General features: G+C 31.5%; 1 protein-coding gene across 1 annotated transcript in view; it reads right to left on the bottom strand.

Moving 5' to 3' along the window:
* The window catches only part of LOC110038609 (methionine aminotransferase-like), a 19963-nt gene extending 3065 nt beyond the window's left edge, over positions 1 to 16898 (bottom strand). The window contains 7 exon segments of the mRNA XM_020743526.1: positions 13492 to 13606; positions 14155 to 14251; positions 15663 to 15757; positions 16032 to 16117; positions 16313 to 16443; positions 16639 to 16689; positions 16691 to 16898. Of these exon segments, the coding sequence (XP_020599185.1) occupies positions 13492 to 13606; positions 14155 to 14251; positions 15663 to 15757; positions 16032 to 16117; positions 16313 to 16443; positions 16639 to 16689; positions 16691 to 16818 (703 nt within the window). The 5' untranslated portion in view covers positions 16819 to 16898.
* Positions 16899 to 16954: the final 56 nt, after the last annotated feature.

Raw genomic sequence — 16954 nt, 5'->3', positions numbered from 1 at the left:
AATTCGAGCTTTAAAAATTTGTTCGTGTTCGGCTCGTTTACTTAACAAACGAGTCGAACACGAGCTACTTAACGAGCCGAACACAAGTTGTTCGCGAACAACGAGCTTTTTTGACAGCCCTAAACGTGTCTAGCCCCTTCAAGAGTAGTATTTCAAGAAATAGAGTAATCTACATTCATTTTGTCAAAAGAACTACTAGCAAAAGGTCTTTTTCAGATTGGTACTTATGAAAAGCCTTCAATGTTGAACAAAAGACAAACAAACAAATTATAAGATATAAAGACTTCAACAAAAGACATAATTTCTAAAATATTATTAAATAAGCACAGAAGTGCACAATAATAGATAATTGACAATGAAAGATAGAATATAATGAGAAATAATGGTTAGAATCCAAAAATCTATGCTATTTCTATTATGTACAACTAATCAAAATCCAAATGAATTAGCAAATGAAATTACTTGTTATGTTAAGCATGGGCGGACGAAAGTGCACAATATATTAATGAGATTGCACATAGAGGTAATGATAAAAAATTTTACAGGTGTGAGCTAGATATTAGTATTCAAGAGCTTCATGGAGACTGCATGTCCTTTAATAGGCTGCATAAAAGTAAATAAGATTTTATAGGATTGCTGCTCAATAATTTATATTTTTACGATTAAATTTTTTAATATTATTTTATAGTTTTCATAACTATTATAGTTAATTAATATAATTAGTTTTAAGTATTTTTAAAGTTAGATTATGCTTATGTTATTGTCTCGCAACTTTGAAAGTGATTAAAAAATAATTTAGTAATTGTTCAGAAAATTATATTATAACCGTACATTTAAATAAAAATACATAGTTATTAAAATATATATTAATAAAATTAAATAGTTATTAGTTTCATTCGATAAAGAAAATTTTTATTTAAGAGAAACTTTCATAATGATATAATAAATTAAATATTGAAGGTATTTGTTATTGAAATAACCATAATGAATTTATCATACATTACTATTTTTTATTGTTTAGATCTTAAAGCAATTTTGTGAAATAATTTTTTTTCTTTTTCAACTTATTGAATTGAGCAGAAAAATTAAAAGTTATTAATATTCTAGAAAGCACAGTACTTCGGTTTGGATGAGCTCATAAAATTGATTTGATACATTTAAAAACAATTTAGTTCGTTGAGTCAACAAGTAACATGTTTGATGCTTTTTTTTTTTGGGAGGGATGATTGATTATAGACAAACTTCGCACTTCCTATATTGGCAGGAGAAACAACTGAATACAAGTTCCATAAGTCCATGCGTTTAAAGAACTTGAAAGGAAAATTCTTCGATCATTAAACTCTAATAGTTTGAGGTTTGGAAGCAGTCTGGTAGGTTGGTAGCTTATAATTGGTGGAAATGTTGTAATGCTTATAAGTGATGAGGGAATTTATGAAGTAGGCAATAATTTGACATGTCAAATTTTAGTTAAAAATTTGAAATTTATTTTGTTTCATAAATTTTGAAGTCCTCCACAATTTTCATTGGATTCATAAAAGGCAAGTGGCTCCACACAATGGTTTCACATAGAAATGGGTTCTTATCAGCCTGAACCTCGGTTATTGATCCACCAACCCACTCATACATAACCTAGATCGTAGGTAGGACTGAGCGAGCACCAATATCAGAGGCCATCTCACTTTGTTGATGAAGCATATGAGATAGTGAATAGTACAAATAACGATGCTTCCAATGATACTAATGGTGATCAAAACATAGATAGCCCACAAGTTTCCAACAATGTTGTTTTTAGGACATAAATTAATACAATGACACCCTATTATTAATGCTAATCTAAATGATCATATAGTTTCTAGAAATGATTATATTTGTATCCGTCAAACAACAAATGAGTGAGAATGATGCAATTTTAATGGCGTGTCCAATAACAATATATCATATCAAGAAGATTCATTCCACTTTACATCGTTAGAGAGATAATTTTCTTGAGAAAAGTGGTGCTTTAATGCACATCAAATGGATTTTTTTATTATTAACAATGTGAAGGATACAATGATTTGTTCAAATAAAAATAAACTAATTGTGGTTCGTGTAAAATATGACAATACCTCAAAATTATGAATGTGGCAGTCACATGCAAAAATTTTCTAAGTAGAACCTAGAAAAAATTAATTGCTATGCTTCTAATGAATGCAAACATCTTGTTATCGCAGTCAGAAATAGACAATATACTTATAAATTCATATGCTATTATATATTTGCAAGCATTCATCAACTGGAAGATTTGAAAATTAAAACATTAAAAGTCATATGAAGGCGAAATTGTGTAAATGAAAACCTAAGATGCTAGATATAAGGCAATCAAGGAAAAATTCTATTATTGAAAAATAGCTCGAAATGATTTCAATGCGCTTTGTGAACTTTTGAGGCCTATCCGAGGGAATTATTTGCCAATGCAAATAATGTTTTATTTCTACCAGCTTTTTAGATGCCACATTAAATGAAATGACTCTTGACTGTAGTTCCTCAAAACCTTACGTGAGAGTTGAAATGAGTCATCTAAAAAGATATTTTTGTATCATATCAAATAAAAACAACAGCAACAACAACAACAACAAGCCTTTATCCCACTAAGTGGGGTCACCTACATGAATTATTTTTCTTCATTGCATCCTATTGAGTATCATATTTTCATTCTCTAATATATTAAGATAATTTTTTATACAATAAGCCCAAGTTTGTTTCGGTCTAATTTTGCCTTTATTAACATAAGTCAAATCACTATCCTAACAGGATCATCAAATGGTCAACGTTTGATATTACCAAATCATCTAAGATGACTCTCACTAATCTTGTCCGCTATAGGAGCTACACCAACCTTATCACGGATATATTCATTTTGCATTGTCTCTTAAGTGTCAAGCCACTCATCAACCCAAGTATTCTCATCTCAGCAACACTTAATTTTGTTTTATGCTTCTCTTTTAAAGGCCAACATTCTGCACCATAGAGCATTGCAGGTCTCACCACCATCTTATAAAATTTTCCTTTAGTCTAAGTGGTACTTTCCTATCAGACAAAAGGCCTGATGCATTTCTCCACTTCAACTAACTAACTTGAATTCTACTAATAACATCCCATCTATATCACCATCACATTGAACGTTAGAACCCATGTATCTAAAATATTCACACATTTTAATGATTTGATCACCCATAGTTAAAATTATGCCACTATAGCTACTGCTAAAATTACATTCCATGTATTCAATTTTAGATCTACTCAAATGATTCCTCAACATCTTTATTAATGTGACAATAAATACAAAATGTTTTATTATTATTAATGATATTAAGATCACTAGGGTCAATCGTATTTTCAGAAACTTTATTGAAAAACTTATCAAAATAGCTCACTGATCTATGTTGAATATCTTCCTCTAATAGAAGAACTTTTTGGTTTTCATCTTTAGTTCACTTTACTTGAATTAAATCTTTATTTTTCTTTTCACTTTATTTGGCTAATATGTATATACATATAATAATCTTAAAGTACATCTTTTGCCACTTGTTTAATAGTGATTGTTATTTTATCCCACATAAAATTGGTATGAAATCTTGAAGTCTACTCATAAAAATATTTTTATTTGTGTCTTTCAAGTGCTCCAATATAATTCTATGACAATATTTCATTATATTTTTTATCTTACAACTCCTCATCTTAAAATTCAGAACTAATAATCTATGTTAAGTACTTAAATTTTCACTTGAAATGACCTTATAATCTTTACATTCTCAACGATTTCTTTTTCTCATAAGAAAATAATCAATTTGTGTTTTGTTAAATACATTCTTATAAGTAATAATATATTTATCTCTTTTTTTAAATAAAGTATTAGCATTAACAAAATCATACGCTAAAAAAAAAATTTAATATGGTTCTACCTTTCTCATTAATCACTCCAAAACCTTAGCCACCATGAATATTTCTAAAATTTTCTACCACTCCACCAACATGACCATTTAAATCTCTTCCACAGAAAATTATTGTATTATATCAAATAGACATGTAAATTTGGTCGATGGTTGGTAAAAAAATTTTTCATAGGCAACACACCGCCATTGTTAAAGAAATTTTTAGAATAGCTTTATAAAAACAATGAGCATGGCTATATCAAGTGTCAAAACATGTCCGAAAAGGACGTCAAAGTGTTTAACCAATGCATTATAGTTATTGAAAATATTAAATAAAAAACATGAGCCTGGCAAATTAAAAGAGACAGCTAATTGAGCCCTATGTCATGAAAATGGTTTCAAATACGGAATAATGACTACTAAATAATACTAGCGAGTTCTTACTTCCCATGGCATTTTTGGACGGCACCTCTAGTTCAATCATAACATTCATATTATGTGCAACAACAAAATCAACAATCAATGCCACAGCCTAGGAATGATGTTGATGAAGTTGCACAATAGAACCAGCTTTCAAAGCGACGACTACGTGCCAAAAATCACTACATATCAGGCATAACTGTTATACCACCTAAATATAGGCATGGCCATTGGATTAGTTCAGATGTTTATAATGATTTTATGAACTTGCATCAAGAACCAACAAAAGCTATGTGAATAAAGATCACTTCGCCAATCTAGTTGTTGCAAATTTTCTTTTTTCTTATTTATTATTTGATAAAAATATGAAAACTCACATTATGTTCGTGCAAAACAAAAACTAAGCCCCATTACAAAAAGATTTATGAACTAGCATATATTAATCTATATGTAATCTTTATGCCCTTTTTATACTGTCAAAGTTTTGAGAAAAATAGACTGAATTTTGAATAGGCTCGATGTCTTTCTTTTCCCTTTCTTTTCCCTTTGCTTTCATTCTATTAAATAATAATCTTACAATCTATTTTAGGTACAAAATATTCTGCATAGTCTATTTTAGGTAACCATATAATACATATTCCAAATCTAAATATTCAGCTAAAAGGGAAATAAATCATAATAAAGACATTGGAAATAATTTAAATAAGAAAACTACTAATTATAGAAAACTCATAATTTAGCTGTCTGATTTTCATCTTTCCTGATTGACACCCCCCCTCAAATTGATGTTGACTGATAAAGAAACAACATTTGCCAACAAGAAACTGATAACATTGTCGGGACCAAAAAATTCTCAAGCTGTAAGTGTCGAAGTCGAAGCTGCCAAAGCCGAGAATGCCGAAGCCTCAGAGACAACTTTTGAACCATAACATAATTTGAGCAAAGAAAAACAAGAAATTCTTTATCATTGTTGTCCAGAAATTCGAATCATAGCCATAAGAAGTGTCCGCTTCCAGTTACACGATCCAAATGCTACCGATCATAGCCGACAAATAGGATCAAGTTACACGATCCAGATGTTTTCGATCATAGCCTACAAGTAGGATCTGTGTACTGATCCAAATACTACTGATCATAGCCCACAAATAGGATCCAATTACACGACCTAGATGCTATTGATCATAGCCTACAAGTAGGATCAGCGTACTGATCCAAATGCTACCAATCATAGCCCACAAATAGGATCCAGTTACACGATCCAGATGCTATCAATCATAACCTACAAGTAGGATCCATAATCCGCGTCCTGATCCAAATGCTACCGATAATAGCCCACAAATAGGATCCAATTACACGATCTAGATGTCATCGATCATAGCCTACAAGTAGGATCCGCGTTATGATCCAAATGCTATTGATTCTTCATGCGACGACGAGGAATATTTGTTCCCTGATCTTCACGTCAAAAAAGCTGAAGCCGAGATGTCGAAGTCGTGTGTCTAGGAAGGAGTGTCGAAGCCTTCAATCCTTGGGTGCGACGAAGAAGCCGAAGTCGAAGCAGACGAAGTCAAAGTGGAAGAAGCAGTCAAAGATGCCACAGAAGTGGCTATGGCTAGCGAAGAAAATCTGAAGTGAACGAGATCGCAGATTGCGGATGAGACTTGAATTGCAGGCGAGATAATAAATGAACAGGATCACAGATCGCAGCTGAAATCAAACGCGGGAGACGGAACCATATGCGGGAGTTAGAAGAAGACGAATCGAAGGAGAACGAAGTTGTCGCGGTGCACGAAAATCCTTAGATAAGTGAATCAAGACAAAGAAATAGTTCCTCCCTTCCTGCAAGAAGGTCGGCGGGAAGGGAGCCTCGACGGTCCTCCAACGACTACCGGTGGGTAAGGCGAAAATTCGGCTCTAAGGTGGTTAAGGCGAAAATTCGGCTCTAATACCAAGTCAAAGTTTTGAAAAAAATAGGCTGAATTTTGAATAGGCTCAATGTCTTTTCCCTTTGCTTTCATTCCATTAAATAATAATCTTACAATCTATTTTAGGTACAAAATATTCTGCATAATCTATTTTAGGTAATCTAAAAATACATATTCCTAATCTAAATATTCAGCTAAAAGGGAAATAAATCATAATAAAGACATTGGAAACAATTTAAATAAGGAAGCTCCTAATTATAGAAAACTCCTAATTTAGTTGTATGATTTTCATCCTTCCTCATTGACATATAAACCCAGAGTTACTCTATAATTTCATCTTTATTTAACTCATGCGCATGAGATTCAAGTTGGATGTGTGATGCTACAACCAAAAAGTTAAAGTCACCACATCTCTTATCATCCATTTGTCAACTCTCATACAACTACATTAATAACTTGTGCCTGAACACCTTCCAATATCAAAACAGAATCACATAACAATCTACAGGTTGTCTAATTCTCTAGTTTTTTGTTGGTCCTACAAAATACGCAAAGGCTAATGAAATCTTATCTAAATTTCAGAGTCCTACTAAATGATATTTAGTCCCAATGAAGCCCTTATGTACTAACTTTCAGCCTATTAGTATACAAAAATTACTTCTTGTGTCTTTATTTATTGTCATTACCTCTATATACAATTTAAATAGTAGTTCATCATGCACTTATGTTGCACCTATGCTTAAGAAAATCAATTGTATTAGCTAACCCATCTGGATCTTGAGTTGGTGAATAGTAAAATTTATTTCATTTTAAGAAATATATATCTTCATACTACATCTTTTAATTCTACTTTATTCAGCCATTTATATATTTATTGTGCCTTGTATATCTTGTCATATTTTAGAATTTCATGTCCATTGTTAAACTAGCTATATCATCAACTTCTGCTTACTCATCTTTTATTAACCATATATGTTTGTATTGCTCCTTTTCTAACACTTAATCTTCAAATAGATTTACAAAAAGAGAATAAGTTATTTATTGACATTATATTAAAATGTTCACACAAAGATTAGTTCAGACTATAATTGAGATGCAAAACAAGAAATGTTTTAAGCCTTTCATATGAAACTCTAAAGTTAAGACAGATTGATATTGAGTGAGTACAACAACAACAACAACAAAGCCTTAATCCCACTATGTGAGGTTGGCTGTATGAATCCTTTTTCTCCATTGCGTCCTATTTAGTGTCATATTTTCATTTTGTTCTAGTAAATTAAGATCATTTTTAATACAATAAGCCCAATTCTTCCTAGGTCTACCTCTGTCTTTCTTAACATAAGTCGAATCTAAAACATCTACTCTCCTAATCGGACCATCAGATGGTCGACGTTTAATGTGACCAAACCATCTAAGATGACTTTCTCTAATTTTGTCCATCACGGGAGCTACACCAACCCTCTCACGGATATAGTCATTCCGCATTTTATCTCTAAATGAAAAGCCACTCATCCACCTAATCATTCTCATCTCGGCAACATTTAACTTATTATTATGCTTCTCTTTTAAAGGCCAATATTCAGCGCCATAGAGCATTGCAGGTCTCATCATCATCTTATAAAATTTTCCTTTCAGTCTAAGCGGTACTTTTCTATCACACAAAAGACCCTCCACTTCAACCAACCAACTTGAATTCTACTATTAAAATCCCCATCTATATCACCATAGCTTTGAAGAACGGACCCAAGATATCTAAATCGTTCACACTTTTTAATAATTTGATCACCCAAAGTCACACTTCTGTCACTAGAGCTATTACTACTAAAATTACATTTCATGTATTCAGTTTTAGTTCTACTTAAACGAAGGCCTTTAGACTCCAATGTAGACCTCCATAATTCAAGTTTTTCCTAGGCTTTTTCTCTCGTTTTATCCACGACAAGAATATCATCAGCAAAAAGCATACACCAAGGTACATCCACTTTCCAAAGGATATCTCTTGGAACCTTATCGTAAGCTTTTTCTAAATCAATAAAAATCAAATGTAGATTCTCCTTATTATCTCTGAACTTCTCCATCAAACCTCTCAATAAATGTATAGCTTCCATAGTAGACCTGCCCGGCATAAATCCAAATTGATTATGAGAAATTTTCGTGATGCATCTTAACCTATGTTCAATTACCCTCTCCCATAATTTTAAAGTATGCGACATCAACTTAATTCCTCTATAATTTGCACACTCTTGTGCATCCCCTTTATTCTTAAAAATGGGGATCAAAATACTCTTCCTCCACTCCTCAGGCATCTTTTTAGTTTTTAAAATAATATTAAAGAGTTTAGTAAGCCAAGAAACTCCGAAATCTCCCAAATATTTCCACACTTCAATTGGGATATCATCAGGTCCTACAGACTTTCCACCATTGGTTTTCTTTAGAGCCTCATCAACTTTTTTTTTACTAATATGACGGTAAAAATGAAATGTTCTATTATTATTCACGATATTAAGATCACTAAGGCCGATCGTATTTTCAAAAAATTAATTAAAAAGTTTATCAAAGTAACTCACCCACCTATATTGAATATCTTTTTCTAAGAAAAGTACTTTTTTTTATTTTCATCTTTTAATACACTTTACTTGAGTTAAATCTTTACTTTTCTTTTCTCTTTGTTTGGCTAGTTTATACATATAATTTTCACCCTCCTTAGTATCAAATCTATTATAAAGATCATTAAAAGCAGAATTTTTAGCGTCACCGAAACTATAACATTACTAATTTAACTAAATAGCATAAGATTGTTATTTTTCAAAATACTGACAATAGTTTGTTTCATTTTGTAAACATTAATGCTCATTATTATTCGGCAGTTATAAACACCTTCAACAGCACAAGTGGAGACAACCACCCTTCTGTAAACAAGAGTTATTATAGCACACCAATCTCAAGTAATTTATGATAGGCTTTTCAATAATGTTGACATTAATGGCTAGATTGAAGTAATGTCTGATTTCAGGATAGCAGGAAATTTATGTGTTTGATTTCCATAAACTAAAAGGCCATGTGGGATCCCCTTTGATTTTAAATTTTTTATTTTATTTTATTTAGCTATTTTTTTTTTACTTGAAATAAAATATGTTTTAAGCAATGTTGGGTACTTAAATTCTCACTTGGAATGACCTTACAATCTTTACAATCTCGAAGATCTCTTTTTCTCATAAGAAAATAATCAATTTGTGTTTTCTTAAATCCACTCTTATAAGTAATAAGATTTTCACGTCTTTTCTTGAATAAAATATTTGTAATAACAAAATCATACGCTAAAGCAAAATCTAAAATAGCTTTACCTTCTTCATTAGTAACTCTAAAATTGTAATCACCATGAGCAGGCCTGAAGTCCTCTACCACTCTACCGACATGCCCATCTAAATCTCCTCCAATAAAAATTCTTTCTTCAAGAGGTATCATCTATATTAAGTCTTCTAAGTCATTCCAAAATTTATCTTTAGACCCTGTATCTAAACCTACTTGAGGAGCATAAGTACTTATAATATTAAAAATCTTAGTATCAATGATAATCTTATTCTATCTTCAACTTTATTAATTTTTACAACATTATCTTTCAAACTCTTATCTATAATTACACCTACACCATTTCTAGTGTGACTCTTACCAGAATACCAAAGTTTAAAATATAAATTATCAATTTCATTAGCATTTTCTCCAACCCACTTAGTTTCTTGAATACATAAGATATTAATTTTTCTATGAATCATAATATCAACTAATTCCATTAGTTTATCATTGAGAGTACCTATATTCCAAGATCCTATCCTAATGTTAATTTCAGTAGTTTCATGGACTAACTTCTTTACCTGCATTCGTCCGTCACGTGGGAACCCTTGCTTATTTAACACTACAATGGTAAATAATAGAAAAACTAATAAAAAGTTTAAAATTATAATAGGTCAAAAAATAGAAAGGAATCTTGTGGGATTGAATATTGAATTGGCTAAAAGAAATGCTAAGTGGAGAAAAAAAAAGGATAAATGACGGTCAATAAATTAAATTATAAAACTGATGAGAATAATTGTTTTTTTCCCAGCCAAAATGAGATAAGTGTTTATTGAATATCTTGAATTTGTTGTCAAACAAAAAGATAAAACAAAATTACATCATGTCCTACAACAAATTTATGTTCAAGCATCACACACTTTGATCAATATTGTGGCAAAATATCATCAAAATATGGGCAAATCAATAAATATTAAATTCAATATAAGTATATAACCAAATATTGACAGAGATGATTGCAGTTCATGTTAAAATGGTCAAAAAAATTGACGTGCTGTATAAAAACTGATTGAAAATTTTGATATCTTTATGCTATCTAAACAAAACATTGCAAAAAATAGGCATTGAATTCATCCATGCATTAAGACAAGAAAGAACTTATGATAATTACAAAAAAAAAATGGTCTCATTTCATCCATAAATTGACACTTTTTAAACTCATTAAAAAACATATGATTTAAAAAGTAATAATTTTATACATACACTAAATCTTTTAAATTTTTAACTAATGCTAACTTTTTCTTCAAATTTAAAATAAATAAATATTAAATTAAATAAAACTAATGACATTTTTACTTATATAAGATATTAACTATAATTAAAATATAAGTAGAAGTTTTAATTTTGCTTTCTAAATCATAAGTAGAAGTTTTATGGATTTACTCATTATTAACTAATAAGGTGACTAGTCTTCTTTTCAAAGTAGAAGTTTTATGGATTTACACATTATTAACTAATAAGGTGACTAGTCTTCTTTTCATTTTTTTGTGTTTTTAGTTCAAATAAATAGCCTTTACCCCACGTAGTGGGATTAAGGCTTTTTTGTTGTTGTTGTTGTTGTTGTTGATGTGATTCTCATTCTCAAGTCTATTTAACTTATTATTAGCTAATAATAACTATGTTAAATATTATAAAATAATAATCAATTCAAGTTATTGGGCAACTAATTAATAGTAGCTTATTTGTTTAATTAATCATATACATATATTTAATTAAATATATAAATAAATTAATATTTTAATTGCATTCATCATTTATTGACTACTTTCAGTAACTAACAATTAAAATATACCTTTAATGATGAATTAAACAATCCTAATAAGTAAACAATTAAGCCGCAAGTATTTTGGTCAAGCTTAATTTTCATAACAAATAATAACACAACATTAAGAGACTTAACTAAACTGTGATTTAATTTTTGATTAGTCCAAATGATTGTAATTATAATTTACTCTTCTTAATTAATAAATAAATTAATCAATTATTTTATGCTTAATTTTCATAATTGAATACTAATAAAATCTTAACAATCTTAATTATACAGAATTAATCCCTAATGAGCTTAAATATTTAAATGTCATTCAACTAGTAATCAATTAATTTATCATCTTATAACTATTTATTATAGTTTAAAAAATTATAAACGCGTTTACAATTAACCAAAGTATATATATAATGAAAAAATATTTCAATTAATTTATTAATTGAACATTTTAAACCTAAATTCCATTATTAAACACCAATAAAATATTAATGACATAAGTTATATACTAATTAAACTCATTATCCTAACTAATTTCTCATTATTCTAAACAATCAAATTAAATGTAGAAAATCAGAGATCAATTATGACTTCCATGACAAAGAACATTGCTTGGTGGATCGATTGGCTTATTAACAATTCTCACTTAACTGCATTGCTTGAACATTTTCCAGTTTTTGTATTATTTTCACTTTTTTAGTAAAATTCAAGGCATACACAAGTAGAAAGATTATGCATGTAAGGTGGGCTTCCAATTCATCATTGAGATGGCTACATCTAATCTCCATGGTACTAGACAAGTCAATGGACAGCCATAATAGCATCAGACTTGGTCAAACCTCTCCACTTCGAAAAAATAAAGTGAATTTGTCAAAGTTTTTGCCATATTTCAAGGTAGCATGGAAAAAAACATGTTCCTAGTGGCCAACAGTCAACTTTACAATTCAAGAAAGTCAAACTCGATGTTTACCCATGATTTGGAGCAGACGACCCCATGCCTGCCCCTTCCAATACCACATCTCTCACCACCTTGGTAGCAAACGACCGCATGAATATTTTTTTCTTTGAGTTTTCAATGTAATGAGGAAAATATATATATGAGCGTCATCATGTATTAATAAAGATCATTCTATGATTTAATTGCAAAAGAATTGTTATTATTCTTTTATCTTGCTCTATGCTTAACACATTGCAAGAGGCTTGTTGGCCAAATATTTGCATATCATTTTGAAAAGAGTTTACTTTACTATGGCCCCATCTCCCTCACGCCTCTAACACATCCACAAGCATTCTCAGATCCTTCATCCTCTCATCCAAAACAAGACAACTCCCTCACAGATTTGCCTCATCCTCCTCACCTTCGTTCTGTCAAGCCCTCAGTACGGAGATTCCACCACAGTCAAACTTCATCCCCACATCCTTGCCTTAACTAAATCTTCCCCTCCATCACCAAAACCCTTTCCCAAAGCATTGGTTTCTCCTTGCAAGTCGAAGCCAGCATTGAAGGCTCTCAAATTTCCTATCCCCAAAGCCACACCAATCCATTTCCTCATATCCACAAACTTCCATACCACCTCCCAACGTTCAGCAACCACACAAGCATCTTGCCAACCATTGTACAAACAAAACTTGTCAAAACCCTTCAATCACCCCAAGCCCAACAAGAGGCTCCGTACTAGACTACTTCTCATTCTCCTCAATTAACCACACCAAATTATACACCATACCCTCTCGACTCCATATAAAACAAGCAAGAGATTCCCACTCTCATTTATGTTCAGCCACGTAACTTCATCACAGTCGCTTACACTGGCATGTTTCTGCATGTGTTTTCCCAATCTAAGAAAAATAGCCATTTTGTTTCTAAAAAAAAGAATTGAAAACAAGTTACTGCATAGGTTTCCTATACTTAAGTGCATATTTTTTATAAAATAGAAAACCAATAACAAAATGCAAAAACAAATTCAGCCATGCCCTTAACATATCAACATTATTGTATTGTGGGTTACAAGTGATTAAAAAAGCTGAATCCAAAAAGAACTAGGCAACACTAAGGTAAATTTCCCATGCAAAAGATGTAATAATCACAAGCCAGGAAATGAAAAGAACTAATACTCACCTGTGACGCTGAATGTTTTTGACAATGATGATGTGATGATGGTCCTTTCTTGCATCCCATGAAGAGAGGCAATAGACACGTGCTTATGCATGTCAAATGTTATATACTCATAAACCTGAAAGATATGAATAAGCATTACTACATATTGATGGAAGTTTATAAGAATATAAGATATAGTACGTAGCATTTTATGAAAAGGAAATTTCCTGAAACAGCCAGTGGCATCTAAACCAAACATAAAATTAACCCGCTAGCTGAATTATATGACATTGTATGTCGGGATCACAACATAAAGGAGCATTCAAAATAAGAAGAATACAAAAGAATGGCATTCTTCTAAATTACAGTGAAAATCTTAATGTTCTTCCACAAGACAGAATTAACATCACCTATCCATACCTCTGAACTTCTAAATAATGCTTTGCATTATGAAGATTGTATATTTTATAACTGTGACTGCTGATGATAGTTGGCTTTCAACAATACACACACAATGACTACTATCAATATGGAAGGGAGCCCTTCGATTTACAAATAAGCATAATTCAACAGTTTCCAGGAAAAAAGAACTCTGTCGATGTCAAGAAAGTGTGGTAAATGCTTTATCCTTAATTTATCATTTGCAACCTCCTTCAAGAAAATAATCTAAGCAGGGATCCATACTTCATCAGTAATGCAGAAGCAGTCCCTGTTGCGGCAAGCTCCAGCAATGGCTTCAAGTTCTTCCTTGGAGAAAACTTTCCCAGTAGGATTATGCGGGCTGCAACATTTTTAGGTTAGGTTTTTAAAAGAATAAAAGTAACCATTAATGAATTTATCTGCATATTATTCTAGGTCATTTAGCCTACCATGAAAATCAAAGACATGTAGATCACCTGCTGCTTATCTTCAATGTTTGATGCTCATGATGATGAAGACTTTATTTCCATTTTGACTCATTTAGAATTATTTAAATGTTCTTTAATTCATCTATCTTGATAAGAGGCCCTATAAAAGGACCTTTTAACGGTGTTGCTTCTATCCTCATCCAGATGAGATGAGAAGTTTAAATTATTCTAAGAAAAAAAGCAAATTTATTATTTTAGACTAACCAAAATAGATATCTAGGGGAAATTACCTCTTGCAATGTTATTTTCCTTGCTTAATAACGCCATAAAGAATCAACATCATAAAAAACTTTAACCTCCACCAAATGCCTTAGATGATACAATGGAATAACTGATGATATACCCATGTTGTAACCATAAGAACTTTAGTATTATCCTCCACCCTTAAGAATGTCTTTAGGATAGGTTTCAATACCATCATCCCAAAAATAAGCAAGCCAAGAACCCTAGAAACTACATTAACCCATAGACCATTGGGATCTTATGAAACAAAGATTTCGAAACCTGAAAGTTATTAATGGAAAGATTTACTATCAAAATCCTATTATAAAAAACAATTCTAGTGATGATCATCATGATTAACGCTATAGGCAACATGAAAGAAATCATGGAGTTCTTCATGATCAAAATCTTGATAAATATAAAGCAATTTAAAAGTTAAGGTCGATGAAATCATGACAGTATATCTAATGGTAAACATGATCCTAAAATTTTCTTAATGGTTTATATAAATTTGAGGATTCCTTGGATTGACATTACAAGATTGATCAACAGAGCATCAAGATTGCTAATCATAAATTGCTAAATGATTCTAAAAAATTTTGATTAGGAATCCAGTGATGTGCCTGAGAGAGAATAATTATTCTTCTAAGAGAAAAGCAAAAACCCTCTCTTTTTAATTGTGCTGATTATAATCAAGCACTTTTTTTTTCTTTTTTTTTTTGTAATAATCAAGCAAAAAAACCTTGTTTAAGCTTGGATTGCTCATTAAACAAACCTTACCAAGATGAAATATTCATAAACATGAAGTTTTACATAGATATCCAATCACAATAGTTCACATATGAAATCTAATTCAAAATATCCTTGGGCTAAAATACCAAACTGCACCTATTACACATAAGAAAAATTAATAGAATTAAATCACGACAGCTCAAAATTTAGCGAATGTACAAAATATAAATCATCAATATTGTGCTAAGTTACCTAAAATATTTAAATGTTGGGTATATTCATAATTCCAACGTTATTAAAACCAACTGATTAAAATTAATCAATACTAACCTGTTAAGAACCACAGCTTTTGTCCGATTTGTAAAGGATTTTGTAAATTTTTCTACATCGAAAGTCCAATAAGGTGGATCCAATGGCACATAGACCTGACGTGTTCACTTGAGGAAATCAAACACGGTTAACTGTTCTCAACTATAAATATACTTAAGAAACTTTGTAATTCATAAAAAAAAAAAATCATCAATCCACATGGAAAACACGTTTTATAATTTGGAGTCTACAGCTATAAAAAATGGCTTCACCATCAATTTTTGGCAATTGTGTCACTAAAATCATGATTCAAGGATATATATGGGCGTGCTAATGAAGCTTAACAAATCATATCGAAGTATATCCAAGGAAATTTGATGACCAACTTACAGGTATTCCTCCAGCCAAAGAAATCCCAGAGCCATATCTTTCATAAGCAGGATCGAACAAAAGAACTTCATCGCCATGGTCAATCACTGTCAATTAAATTTTAGACGCCATAAATAACAATAAAATTTGACCATACAACCCCTTAAATCAACTAATTTTTCAATCAAGTTCAAACTTCCACATCGTACAACGGAAAGCTTTGACACGATGAAGACATGGGATTAGCTGAGAACATTGACCAGCAGAGCAAAGATGGCCAAAGGAAACATGCGAACCCTTACCAGCAAATATAGCTGCCAAAAAAGCTTCGGTCTGGCCACAGCAGATCACAACATCAGTGAGTGCATTTATCTCTAGACCATGATCTTGTTTCATTTTTGCCTCCAGCAATTCACAGATGCCTTGCACATTCCTTTACTCAGGAAAAAGAAAGTTCAGAAAGGTAATCAGAATAATGAGTTTAATAGCGAATCCAATGCATCACTCAGAAAAAATGAAGGTTAAGATTCAACATATCAGAGACATCATTGTATTCTATTCTGTAAAACCCTAGCTCAGTTGTCAGTTTTTAGGACAGAAATTGTTCTTTCAAAAGAGAATGATTAACCCATACTGATTGAAATCAGAGTTGATGGCAGGGCCGGCGGCAGCCTCGACGTCCCGGCGCGGGGAAATCGGGGAAACCATGGGAGAGATCAATGGCGCCGACTCTTTGGGCGAGCTTTGAAAGCTCTCGGATTGGAGACGGTTTTAGAATCCGCGCGACCTTCGAGAGTTTTGCCTCCATTACTCGACGCTCGAACAACAGCGCTTTGACGCCCGGGTTTTGTGCATGTTAGTTTTCACGTGTCAAAAAATAATGCATGCACCGACTTTCCGCCTGCCCTACTATACTTTATATATATATATATATATATATATAT

This window comes from Phalaenopsis equestris, unplaced genomic scaffold, assembly GCF_001263595.1.
Source record: "Phalaenopsis equestris unplaced genomic scaffold, ASM126359v1 Scaffold000002, whole genome shotgun sequence".
NCBI classification, from domain to species: domain Eukaryota; kingdom Viridiplantae; phylum Streptophyta; class Magnoliopsida; order Asparagales; family Orchidaceae; genus Phalaenopsis; species Phalaenopsis equestris.
The sequence above is the reverse complement of the archived record's forward strand: the minus strand, read 5'-3'. Positions and strand labels throughout refer to the sequence as shown.